General features: G+C 40.4%; 1 protein-coding gene across 2 annotated transcripts in view; it reads right to left on the reverse strand.

The window, feature by feature from the left end:
* TULP4 (TUB like protein 4) overlaps nucleotides 1–14,139 on the reverse strand; it is a 137,868-nt gene that overhangs the window by 21,858 nt on the left and 101,871 nt on the right. For both annotated transcript variants that reach the window (XM_068151149.1, XM_068151139.1), the window contains exons 5-7: nucleotides 13,625–13,805; nucleotides 10,650–10,784; nucleotides 6,617–6,783 (exon numbers count right to left, since the gene is read on the reverse strand). In XM_068151149.1, the coding sequence (XP_068007250.1) occupies nucleotides 6,617–6,783; nucleotides 10,650–10,784; nucleotides 13,625–13,805 (483 nt within the window). The remainder of the gene's footprint in view (nucleotides 1–6,616; nucleotides 6,784–10,649; nucleotides 10,785–13,624; nucleotides 13,806–14,139) is intronic.

The following is a 14,139-nucleotide window of genomic DNA, read 5'->3' on the forward strand; positions in this document are numbered from 1 at the left end:
TATAAACCTTTCCTTACTTGTATGCAGTTCAGTCAGTAAAAACACTGTTCATCCTGATTCTTGCTGTCTGCTTTGAGCTCAGGAATCTTGAGCCATGGGGCCTTGCCTGCTGCTTGCACTAATCCCTTGTCTGCTGGCACTGCACTGGAAGTCCCACTGGTAATGAAATAATGATGGTATTCCTGGGCAGACAGCCCAGCAACAAACAGGATTTTTCTCAGGAGAAAGAATCCAACTGCTAAATAGTATCTTGTGAAAGGTATATGTAAGTAAAACTCTGAGATACGTTGCTTGCTTGCTCTCACTGTAGACTGCTGATGTGGAGACAGAATGTTTTCCCTCTGCTTTCCTCAGAGAGAAGCTGGAAGATGGAGAGGCTGCAGAGTCCACTCAGCTCCTGTGAACTCTGTGCACACATCGCTACACTGCCGCATTATTCATGGATGGCTGCTGGACAGCAATGTAACTTCTTCATTTTTTTGTTCCCCAAAGGTACACTGGGAGTAAGATTAACAAGTAAGAACTGATGGCTATAAAAGCAAAACAAGATTATAATTTGGTCAGAAATTACACTGCTGTGGTTTTATATGATGTGTTATGTAGCATATGCTTATTTGATCCGCAGATGTTTATTATATTGTCTCTGTTTCTACAGGGTTTTGGCGTTTTGGGGTTTTTGAAAGATTTTAATACAGTTATGAGGTTCCATTTTAACAGAGAAAGCTTTGCTTAGAAAAGTCTCCACTTTCCAACCCTGCTAACAATCAATTCCTGCAGCAGTCAGAGATTATCTTATGGCCTACATGGAAAATTGCAATATATCAAAATACTGATATTTCATAGTTTCATAGTTTCATAGTTTCATTCAGGGTTGGAAGGGACCACAAGGATCATCTAGTTCCAACCCCCCTGCCATGGGCAGGGACACCCCACACTAGATCAGGCTGGACAGAGCCTCATCCAGCCTGCTCTTAAACACCCCCAAGGACGGGGCCTCGACCACCTCCCTGGACAACACATTCCAGGGTTTCACCACTCCTATGGTGAAGAACCTCCTCCTCACATCTAGCCTGAATCTCCCCACCTCCAGCTTCATTCCATTCCCCCTAGTCCTATCACTACCTGAGATCCTGAGAAGTCCCTCCCCAGCCTTCCTGTAGGCCCCTTTCAGATACTGGAAGGCCACAATTAGGTCACCTCGGAGCCTTCTCTTCTGCAGACTGAACAGCCCCAACTCCTTCAGTCTGCCCTCATAGGAGAGGTGCTCCAGCCCTCTGATCATCCTTGTGGCCCTTCTCTGGACACGTTCCAGCACCTCCACATCCCTCTTGTAATAGGGGCTCCAGAATTGGACACAGTACTCCAGGTGGGGTCTAAAAGTCTGTAAAGAAACTCCCTAACAAACAACACTAAGTTAGAAATATATTCTATAGATTCAGTATCACTAAGGTTGGAAGGGACGTCAAAGATCATCGAGTCCAACCTGTCACCACAGACCTCATGACTAGAGTAGGGAGGACACTACTGCCCACTGCAGGCTTGAACTCACGACCTTCCCATTAAGGGTCTTATGCGCTACCAACTGAGCCATGATGTGTTATTTCAAAGAATGTTTCACCAGCTAGTCCTGACCTGTTGCTCACTTCTCTTTCTGAAAGAAGACAAACTCTTCTTGAAGCTTTTTTGTCATCCAACAAAAGCTAAATAGGATTAATTTCAGGTGATAACAATAAAAGGCAACGTTAATTCCACAGCAGCAAACCTGAACACTGTGAAATAAATGAAGACAAAGTAAGAAAGGTCAGCTCAGATGGGTAACGTAAAAGGCAGCCTCTTCTCTCAAAGCCTTTTGATCTGCATTTAACCTAAAACTGCACTCTCCAACTCAGGCCTTAGTAAAATACCAGGTTTCTGCAGGACCACACCATCTTAAATCTGTCTGTTCAGATTCCAAGATATTTCTAGCAGAGAAGCAGTTCATGAAATGCTGTGAAAGCTGCTGCTAGCAGAAGCAGATTTAGAGCAAGTGAGTTGTCTCTCAATGACTCCTGGAAACCTCTCCCATAAAGACTTAGCCTTTGGCATACTACTTTGAACTGGGATTTACAAATACTACAGGGATAAAAATGTGACTACAGTTTTTCTGTATCTAATCTTGTCTATACATCTGATTCTGGAACATATGGGGAACAATTTATTCTTATCCTTCATTGCACTTGAGGTTTAATCTGTTCTTACACTGGCTACACAGTAGTATAAATCATAAAGTAGTGTAAATTTACTGTAGAATTATAGGTGATAAAGAAGATCAGCATCAGGGTTTCAAAATCCATGTTCTTATTACCCTGGTTCTTTCTGAACATATGAAAAAAGATTATAAAAATCAAGGAAAGAAACAAAATCTGAGCCACAACTTTGAACCATTAGACAGAAAAAAAATTAAAGGTTTCTTAAAGTCAGCAGTTAGATAGTTTTGAAGTGATCCTCTAAGAGACTCCTCTCTTTAAAGTTAAAATGGGAAAATATGAAGCAGCTTTATCTACTCAGAAGTGACAGCAGGTATAGCTAGATGATAAAGTCCTGCCTTCACTTGAGATAAGAAATTCTGATGTGACAGAACTAGGTTGCAGCACTTCTGGTAAAGAATTTTAGCACGACTGTAAATCGGTCTTGAATGAACACATTATTCTCATCCCTGGTTGATGCCTGGGAAAGGTTGTGAGTACTTAACAAATAATGTTATGAAATTAACATTCTTTCAATAAAAAATTTACAGCCAGTACAGCAGCCTCCATTTTTAAATGCTGGAAAAGTAGGACTGTGAAAAAAAATACCTGCTCATTGAAAGTACTGGACATATTTTTGGTACATTAGGTTGGTGTTCATGTACACCACAGTGAGTGGAGTAAGAGCTAAGTTTCTGTAAAACTGATAGTGTATTTTGGAATAGGTATCAGCTGATCAACATCCCAGAAGATATGTTCTCTATATAGACTAAACAACCAGTATTGACTCTTTGGAGTCACAGTATGGACCCAGTTTTCCCAGAATTGCTTCTAAGAAGACAGAAGTCTGGTATGACTTTCTGAAGTCCCTTCTGAAACTTCATAATTCTCTCAAGGTTCAAAACAGTTTCATTCTATGTAGCAGAAGCCCAACTGATAATTTTTTTCAGCTCTTTTCACCATATTCTGCAAATATATTCCTGCAGCATGGTCAGGACAGCAGGCTGCAGCCCCACAGCAGGGAACAAGAAAGACTGCTACACTATGCTGACTACCACTCTGTGTATGCTATTTTTTATGCAAAGCTGCTGCGTTCATGTAGATAAGTCTAAAAAAATGTGACTTCCTGATCTAGGATTTTATAGTCAGCAAACCAACTTCATGAAATATAAAATTCTACATTGAAGGTAAGAGCTTAAGAGAATTAATCAAATGAGAGAATGGCCAAACCATACCAAAGCTGGAGGTGACATATAAAACACTTTGAAGGGATTCATGACAACAGTCATCATCAAAATGTGGTACCCAAATCTATTCTGCCTTGGGGTTTGTAGTGACTTCATGTTAGGTAACAATCCAGCCAAGTTGAACATAAATTCTACATCATTTTAGACCAAGCATGCTGTAAAACCTGTTGCTTCTTGAATATGCTACCAAAGACAGGACAAACAGCAGAAACAATCCCAATTCAATATATTTTACTAATTTATTTTTTTTATGTCTGTTTTATCAAAGAATTGGGACAGAAGGCCAGTTGGAAAGTTACTTTCATCCTGGTTTCTCAAGGGAATGAGATTCCATAATTGTGATATCCCCTGTCCCCTTCCCCACCATCCTTCACTTCCACTGTGGCTTACAGTTTATACAGCTGTTGGCTTTTCATCCAAAATTGAAAATGGGGGAAGAAAACTTCATGATACTAAAATGCTGCAGTGAAAACTAGCAGCTGGAAGGAGCAGAGAGGCTCATATTAGTATCTTCATATGACAAAGCAGTTACCTGTTCTGTACAGTGGCTCTATAAGTACTCATATAATGGCAGAATAATTAGCCCTTCTGTTAGCCATTAAATGTACTTTCTTCCAGCTGATTAAGTGGAGGAGAAAAGAGCTGAAAATATGAAAAGTTGAAGCTATAAAGGGAGGACTAAAGGAAATGAAAGTATTTAAACAAAGGAGAATTTGAAGTTACTGGGAACACAGTGATAAGAGCAACCTGACCTCATCAGTTCTGATGCTCAAACCACAAATTCACAGCTTGACACCAGAGTGTTACACTGGGTTTCACAGCTAAAGCAGACATACTGTATTGTGGTACTGAAGTAACAGAACAAAGCCTGTTTTTCACCTGGGCTGGGAACAAGTAACATTGGTATAAACGTTTTCTCCAGAACTCATCCAGAGAGGAAAGAGCTGTGTTACTTAGCTGAAAGAGCCATTTTTAAGACAATAAAGCTCTGTGTATGGATGAAGTCCTTTAGGACTGTGCTGAAGGAATTGGCAGGTGTGCTTGCCAAGCCACTTTCCATCATTTACCTGAAGCCCTAGCTAACTGGGGAGGTCCCAATGGACTGGAGGGTAGCAAATATAACACCTATCTACAAGGAAGGAAGAAAGGAGGATCAAGGTGGTCAACAGAGTTAAATCCAGCTAGTGGCCGGTCACAAGTGGTGTTCCTCAGGGCTCAGTTTTGGGACCACTTCTGTTTAATATCTTTACTGATGACCTTGATGAAGACATAGAGTGAGTCAGCAGTAATCTTGCAAGTCAGGTGGGAGTGATGATCTGCACTAGGGTAGGGAGGCTCTGCAGAGGGACTTGGAAAGATTGGATCAATGAGCCAGCGTTAATGGGATGAGCTTCAACAAGGCCAAATGCCAGGTCCTGCACTTGGGTCACAACAACCCCAAGCAACACTACAGGCTTGAGAAGTGTGGCCAGAAAGCTCTCTGGCTGAAAGGGACCTGGGGGTTCTGATTGACAGGCAACTGGCAATGTGCCCAGATGGCCAAGAAAGCCAATGGCATCCTGGCTTGTTTCAGAAATGCTGTGTCCAGCAGGAGTAGGGAGGTGATTGTCCCCTTGTACTCAGCTCTGGTGAGGCCACACCTTGAGTATTGTGTCCAGTTTTTGGCACCTCAATACAAAAGAGATGTTGAGGTAGTGGAGCGAGTGCAGAGGAGGGCAACAAAGCTGGGGCAGGGCCTGGAGAATAAATCTTATGAAGAACAACTAAAGGAGCTGTTTAGTCTGAAAAAGAGGAAGCTGAGGGGAGACCTCATCACTCTCTACAACTACCTGAAAGGACATTGTGGAGAGGCTGATGCTGGTCTCCTCTCACAGGTAATTAGTGATGGAATAAGAGGGACTGGCCACAATCTGTGGTTGGGTAGATTTAGACTGGACATTAGGAATTTTTTTTTTCACAGAAAGAATGGTCAGGCATTGGAATGTGCTGTCCAGGGATGTGGTTGAGTCACCAAGCCTGGATGTGTTTAAGGGTCATTTGGATGTGGTGCTTGGGGATGTGGTTTAGGAGTGAATCTTGTGGAGTAGGGTTATCAGTTGAACTTGGTGATCCTGAGGGTCTTTTCCAACCTGTGATTCTGTATCTAAATCAGCATTAGACATCATTGCACAGATTTAGGTTGACTTTAGAGACCATCATTTTATACATTGCAACACTAAAGAAGTCTATCTAAATTAGACTGCTAATGTTAATAAGCACAAGTTAATGCTAAATATATGCAAACACAAAAACTTAGCAGTTGGTTTACTCTCCTTTTGTATCCATCCTTAATCACAGTGCTGAAAAAAAAAAAGGATAATAAATGCTATAGTCATTAAACATAATTAATCAAATTTATCTATAGTACTTTCCTTCACTTTTAGATTTCAAAGAGATTAATCTTCACTAGTAACAATCAGAAATCAGGATGGAGTCATTCTAGTCTGCAGAAAATTAAATAAAATGTAGAGAGACATTCAGCTGGATTTTGAAAGACCTATGAAGCATGTTATGCTCCTAAGCAGCACATACACCTTGTGTTAACATTTACTTGCCAAGTAACATGACCAAGGTTATGGTGGAAGTCTGTACAGGAGGTAGGAACACAAACAAGACTTTCTGATTCATCCTTCTCCATCTGATGCCATAAAAAGTGAAACACTGTATTGGATCAACTGATTGGATATTGGAAAATTACGGCGATAGCAAAGAGAGACCAATCTTGTAGTTATGAGACTGGACATGGAATATTTTTGTCCAGCTCTTGGTTCTGCTTCAACATGAAGCAACTCAGCTAGCTTTATTTCTTCAGTCACTTATCTGTAGAACATCAGAATTTCTTTTATCTACATTGTCTGTTCATGGCCCAACAATTTTGGGAAACAGACTGCATCTCATAATGTGATCCTCAGAACTAGATGGGCTCTTGGATGTCTATCTTAGTGCAAGCAACAATTATTTATAGTGCATTTTTATCCATGTTGTACTTTACAATGTGTTTAGGACTTTTTGCATCCCTTTTCACATTGCAGTCTATATTAATGAGCTAGTGTAGCAAAAATGTCATCGAATCTCTGAGAAGATGACTTAAAATACACATCCTACCTGCACAGGTGTCTCCAGAGTGTAGATATGTTCCCCACGCACGTTGTAGAACTTGACAAGGGCGCTTTTTAGCAGGGAACCATTGCTGAGGTCAACCAGCTGGTTTTGCTTCTCCATGCCCGCTACTGCAAGTAGGTCTCCTTGTGTACACCACTGTACCACTACATCTGAAATCACAAAGACAGTTTGCAATAATTACTGATAGAATTAGTAGAAACAGCATTTCCAGATGCAGCAAAGTCACCTCAACAGCTAAATCATGCTCTCAGAACTTAAGTACCTAGAAACTTAAATCCATTAGTTGAAATTGTAAGAAATACACAGTGTATGTACTTCTGAGAATGACTGGGTTTATTTTGTAAATTGCAGATGTGTAAAACCCATCCATTTCTCTCTGTGATGAGTCTAAAATGTAAGCAATTGCTGCTCCTAAGTAGCTAAGGCCAAGAATTTATGAGAGATGTTAAAACTGATGTGGAAGATCCTACACACAACTCTGGAGCAAATAATTGGAATCAAGTTAATATGCAGACAAATAATCTCACTAAGAGAGCAGCAAAGAGTATTTGTTTGGAAAAGCCTACGGTGCAAAAAAGCAGTGTGTCTGGCAATGCCTCGTTTTGTCACTGGCTGTGAACCTAACTTAGCATAATTCAAATGAGACTTGTAGTTTAGTAGAACCTCAAACCAGAAAGACTGTTGGGGTTGTATCCACAAATGCAAATGGCCTCCATGTCATAGGTTTTCTTTTGACATCTAACTTGTAAAAATCTACTTGTATGTCTACAGGAGTTTGCCAGAAACATACAGGGATTGCTTAGTCTCTCATGTACATACATATGAATATATGTATCAGTTACTTCTCCTACAGGCACCTCATTATAACGCCCCCACCTTAATTTGGGAATGCTAATTTCAAACTCCTAAATTCTCCAGCTCTTTGTAACACTTAAAAAAGAGCACTAATACAGTATTTTATGTTTCCATTTATGTTTCAGAGTCAGATTTGGATGTGCAAGGAATACTGAGTTAGTCTTTGGACCTTTTAACTCTTAAACCAGAGGGGAAAGGCAGCTTTCTCCTGTTGAGACAAAGTGAAGGTAAAGACAAGACTTTTGTGCTCTGGAATGCTCAATCTGTCAAGAACCTTTTGAAGACATCTGTGGGCGAGAAACTGTCTTCAAATGAAGAAGCAGGAGAGAAATGAGAGTTGGCAGGAAGGATCTCAAAATTGTTTCAAGTTGTCAACTTGTCATTTTCAGGGACTTTTATGTGCAGTTTTAAATGGTTTTGTATTATTTCGACTTTCTGATATTTCTCAAGGGAATTACACTTCTGTACATAGTAGAGGCAAAATGCACATTCCTGAGATAATTTTTCCACAGCTAGGCATCGTACGTCCCCTTTTTTCTGTTAGTCCTCAGCACATGAAGTAATCTACAATGGGATTTTAATTCATCTTTCTCAGAGAGTATAATGATAGGCAGGTTAGAAATCAATGAGGCAAGCTAACCAACTCCAGTTTTGGTAACTGGATTAACTACACAACTACCAAAGCAAAAAGTCTCCTTTGGATCCATGACTTCAAGTAAAACTTTAGGCAATCTTCAAATGAACAGAAAGTGGAATGATTAGTGTTTCCAGTAGTTTTTCTCTCACAAACCTAGAGTAAGGTGGTTGCAAAGGCAGCAAAGGAGTGGACATGGGCTGCAGCATCTCCAGTATAGCTCTGCACCTGACAGGGTCTTCAACAGCTATTGAACCTTGATATGAAATAGCTCAACTGATAACAAGGCTTCAGTGCAAGCACAGAAATTAAAAATCAGATAGGAGCTTTACCTGTGGTAACCAGCTGCAGGTGGAATCACTAGATAAGAGTTACCCTTCAAAACTACTTGCCAGCCACTACAGGCATGTGTTATCAGCAAACCTTGAATAGAAAGCACTCTAAATGTGCAGTAGCTCTGCAGGTTGTAGTTGTAGCTAACTAGTACAATTAGTAGATGTAGTTCAGCAGTTCTGCAGGTAGCAGTGCACTGAGAATCATGAGTTAAGAAGTGTGAAAAAGAGAAAGGATCTCCACTAAAGCTGACAAAACTTCTAGGAGTGCTCAAGCTGGATCAGAACTTGTATTTGGCTAACCACATTCTCAACCAACAGCAAAAAAAATTTCTGTATCAATTTACTATAAATATTGCTAATAAAATGACAACTATACAAAGCTAGTAAAATGGCAGAAATATATTGTTATTGCTTGAAATAGTCTTACAGTTATCTGCTTGAAAAATACAGAGCAGTCTACAGCAGCCCATAAAGACATGGTGCAGAGACCACATCTGCTGCAGGGACCACAGAGCAGTACTTTGAGATGTCTAACAAAAACACAAAAACATATGAATTAAGACTTGCAGACAATACTGAAGACCATCCATGCCTGGCAAATACCAAGTGGCTGGAGAGGGTGGAGACACTGAGCTAGGTAGTTTTGCATGTTCTTGCATGTGACAAAACTCAGTAAAATTAGTCACTAGAAAAAAAAAACAAATTGATAAGAGAACAAAGATAATGTGTACATATGTATAAAGCTACATGTAAAATACTGTCCACTGTACAGTACTTCAAAACAACAATCATATCTCAATCACTTTTCTTTGTCTCTGTCTCACACACACTCCCAACCCAGCAAAATGTTGCACATTCTTTGTCTACTGTTGAAAACTGTGTAATCCAATTTACAATTCATAAAAGCATTTCTATTCTGGCTTGCACATTAATATTTTGCTAGAGAAGGGTGACATAACTAAGGGATCTTTTTTCTAGCAGTGAAAGTCAATGGAGGAAGAAAACAGGACAAGACAGAGCCCTGCAACTCTTAACATAGAGTAAGATGAGATTTGTTTTTCCTACTCTTTCCAGTTGAAAGCTAGACTAGATGATAACTCAAGACTATTGACTACTCTAATTACTATAATACTGTAGAGATGGTGGTGGGCAGACCCATTGGTGGATATCACAAGACCTTCCCTAAATTTGTTCCAGTTTTCCATACTTGTAGGCATCTTTTTGGGTGAAGTTTTCTGGATCACAGGGTGGCCTCACTATGCTACATTTTGCCAGCCACATACTTCTCTTGTTGGTACAGATGGAAGCAGGCATAGAAAAAACCCCTCTACAGTGGTTGTTTTTTGCCTCTTAAGATTACCCTACATAATAGATCACCCCAAAACTATTGGGCTCATGTTAGACCAACTTTTCACTAAAAATATCCCACTGCAACAGAACAGCTGAGTCTGCTCCAACAGCTTTATTATTTTTTTTTTCATCTAACACAAAACTAACTTACCTGGGAAGATGACAAAGAATAAATGGAACCTATGTTTAAGTATGTGTTTATATGCTGCAGTGAATGAAAACATCTCTGCAGACAAAGCACTGTAAATTGTGATGGCAAGTGAGGGGCTTTTCTGAGAGTAAGGGACTTACTTTGATTTCAATGTGAATTTAAGATTTTATATGGCATGCTGATTGTACAAACATCCATGCACATCACTTTGCAAGACGCACTAATTCAGTGGAATTTTCCTTCTCTTGGACTTTCTTCTCAATAATTAGTAATTCTAGCAAGTTTTCAATATTTGTGAGAATCAAAGCAGCACTGTGATTCATACCTGGCTACTAAAAGCATGGGAGAAGACCTTGTGAATTAAAGATGCAAGGCAAGTGTTACATAGCAGAGGCAATCACACAAAGAAGCATAAACATATTAGCACATTCAGCTGAAAAACAGCAAACAGACCAACTGCTCTACAAAACTGCCATAAAAACACAATGGAAACATTTTTTCCAAACACAAGAACCCTACCAGCCCAGGCCTGCTCTTCCACCAGCAGGTGTCACTGCTGGAAATGGCAGTAACGAGCCCGAGTGCTTCTAGGTTAGGCGAGACAAGCACTAACACATAGCCTATAGATAGATTATTAAAAAGGCAAGAAAAACAGAGCACAGAAAGAGGATGAAATAGCTTCTTCAGTACCTTTCAACCCTGAGCGGATGATAGTAGGAGACAAGTCGTCGTAATTGTTCATTAAACTGATGTCTCCTGACGTGAAGCTGACAGTAAGTAGTGGCTTGGTGTTCTGCACTGGGACTGGATATGCAGCTGGTCCATCTGCAAAAACAAGGTTCTGCAGTGAGCAAGAGGCAAACAACTATAAATAATTACACCCAGGTTGAAATACACTACTTCAGCCTACTGCCATCAGGTGTAATTTCAAGCCTCACACTCTATCTGCGTATTTCTGTAACATCAACAGGTGAAAGAAAAGGAGGGTTAGCTTACTAGATGGGTCTACTTCTGTCAAACTCCAATGTATTTACTTCACTAATTTTTACTGCAGTATATCCAAAGTGGTTTATGCATATACTATTATGTTACACAGTGATGGCTTTCAATCCTTCTCCACTGTCTGCTCCCCCAAGCTGTCCACAAATTTAAAACAGTCCTTTGGAAGGCTTCTTTGGGAGCCAAGTTGAAACTAGTGTAATATATTGTACAATCACATCAATAAGTATTTGTTACATACACTTTCTGCTAAGGCATGTGCAAGCATGACTCCTCCTGAACTCACACAGAAACACTGTAAGAATTCAGGGGTGACCTTATTGCTCTCTACAACTACCTGAAGGGAGGTTGTAGACAGGTGGATGTTGGTATCTTCTCCCAGGCAGCCAGTACCAGAACAAGAGGACACAGTCTCAGGCTGCACCAGGGGAGGTTTAGGTTGGATATTAGGAAGAAGTTCTACACAGAGAGAGTGATTGCCCATTGGAATGGGCTGCCCAGGGAGGTGGTGGAGTCACCATCACTGGAGGTGTTCAGGAGGAGACTTGATGGGGTGCTTGATGCCATGGTTTAGTTGTTTGGGTGGGCTGGATTGGTTGATGGGTTGGATGCGATGATCTTGAAGGTCTCTTCCAACCTGGTCTATTCTATTCTATTCTATTCTATTCTATTCTATTCTATTCTATTCTATTCTATTCTATTCTATTCTATTCTATTCTATTCTATTCTATTCTATTCTATGAGAACATAGTGACCTTAAACATATTACTGTATTCTTAATGTTAAGAGCTAGACAGTAGCATGAAAAGTTACCTGCCTAACAGGATCCAATGCACTCAAAGGCAAAGGTGAACCCAAATGGAACACTTGGCTTTAAAAAACATTTCTGCAAAGTCTCTGCTCTTCTGGCCCTGTTTTTCAGCATTCACTGAAATTCCTTTGTTCAAACACTTCACAACCATTATCACCATCTGCAACATTTGCTATTGAACTCTTTTATTTACAACTTCTGACAGGAGATGCTGCTGGGCAGCTGATAAAGTGATTCTCAAGGCCCAAACAGCATCTTTTCAGTCAACAAAAATGGTAGAGCCTATCAAGAGTGGTATTGCTTTCTGAACTTGTAAGAAAGCTGATTGGAAAGCATTTTGGAGAAAGATGTGCCTCTGTGTGTATATAATTTACTAAGAAAAACCTATCAAACTTCCAGTCCTTCCTACACAACTGTGAGTCAAAGACTTGTCACCTTTTGGGAGATTTACACTGCATCTGCTCTAAAGAAAACACATTATGTTTGGGTAATCATTAAAATAGGCTTGTAGGCTTGTAATGAGTCCACCCACTGCCTGACTGACTCACAGAAAGCTAGCGTATGCAGATCATTTAGGTTCTCATCTGTGTAATCTGCAGCTTCTTGGGGCAGATTGGCTGGAAAGTTGCCTGGTGGGAAAGGACCTGGGGTTGCTGGTTGATAGCCATCTGAACAAGAGCCATTAATGTGCTCAGGTGGCCAAAGCCAACAGTATCCTGGCCTGGATCAGGAATAGTGTGGCCAGCAGAGGCAGGGAAGTGACCGTGGTTCTGTACAAGGCACTGGTGAAGCCACACCTTGAATATTGTGGCTCAGTTTTGGGCACTTCACTACAAGGACATTGATGTGCTGGAATGTGTCCAGAGAAGGGCAGCAAAGGTGGTGAAGGGTCCAGAGAATAAGTCTTAAAAGGAGTAGCTGACAGAACAGGGGTTGATTAGTCTGGAGAAGAGGAGGCTGAGAGGAGACCTCATTGCTCTTTACAATTACCTGAAAGGAGGCTGTAGTGAGGTAAGGGTTGGTCTCTTCTCGCTAGTATCAGGTGATAGGATGAGAGGAAATGGCCTGAAATTCTGCCAGGGAAGGTTTAGATTGGCTATTAAAGCAAATTTCTTTATGGAAGGCATTGGAATAGGTTGTCCAGGGAGGTGATGGAGTCACTGCCCCTGGACATGTTCAAGAAACATGTGGACATGGCACTCTGGGACATGGTTTAATGGCCATAGTGGTGTTAGGGCAATGGTTGGACTAAATGATCTTAGAGATCTTTTCCAACCAAAACAATTCCATGATTATACCAACCTCAGTGTTAAAGAAAATAAAACCTAACAAATAAAGAACCAACCAAAGAAAAAAACAAAGAAAAAACAACCAAACAAAACCACCAAAACTAACCAAGCAAAAAAATCCCCACCAAACCAGAACAATTTAATGTTGTTCTCTGTCTTGCCTTAGAAACTTGCTGGGAAATTTGAAGTTTTTTCTTTTATTTTAAGGGAAGAAATCTCACCCACTACCAAAACTCATTTTGAAAAGTTGGCAACATTTTTCCAGATGATCACATTATTTTCTATCATGAGCTACATAGACAGATATACACACGATTCTAGAAAAGGTAGACTTTTGGACTGAATCCAAACTTGAGTTCAAACTGTCCTCAGTTTGGAGGTTCAGACCTGCCATGCAAATTCAGAATTATTTCTAGCTACTAGAATTTACATTTTTCGTTGTACCATCACTGTTACATTCATTATTGATTTAGTTCAGATTTCATATACTGGAACACAAAAGCAGCTTACCTGTTTTTATGAGCACTTAAAAAAACTGAAATAAAAGGATATGCACACAACATTACCTTGTGGTGGGGAATAATCATCAGAGTCCGTGTCACTCTCGCTGCTGTCCTCCACCAGGAAGCTGGGGTAGTTCCAGGACATGCTGAGAATGCCATCTGACTCATGAAGGAGCACATGGGCCAGCATTCGGCCATGGCAGTCCATGACAATCACTTGTCCATCAGCAGTGCCAAACAGTACCTGAAAATAACACAACAGCCCTCAGCCCCACCAAACAGCCACTGGATCTTTCTTCAAAAGCATCTTGTAATTAACTAGCTACGCCTGAAATAAATTGAAAGCAAAGCAATCAGAGATGTAAACAGGCGCCACAATAGGACACTGCAACTGAAGATGTTTATAAAGAACGAAGTTAAAGCAGCAGGTTCTAGAGGTAAGTGCTTAAAAATCTGTGAGCAAGTAATGTTTCATGGTGGGGTGCATTTTGCTCACTCTAATATGAGCCATTACACTTTATTTTAATTTGGCCACTACTACAACTAAAGCAAGCTGGTAGAAGGACTACCACAGATTC

This window comes from Melanerpes formicivorus, unplaced genomic scaffold, assembly GCF_026170545.1.
Source record: "Melanerpes formicivorus ecotype bairdi unplaced genomic scaffold, bMelFor1.0.p_v2 SCAF_2, whole genome shotgun sequence".
Lineage (NCBI taxonomy): Eukaryota > Metazoa > Chordata > Aves > Piciformes > Picidae > Melanerpes > Melanerpes formicivorus.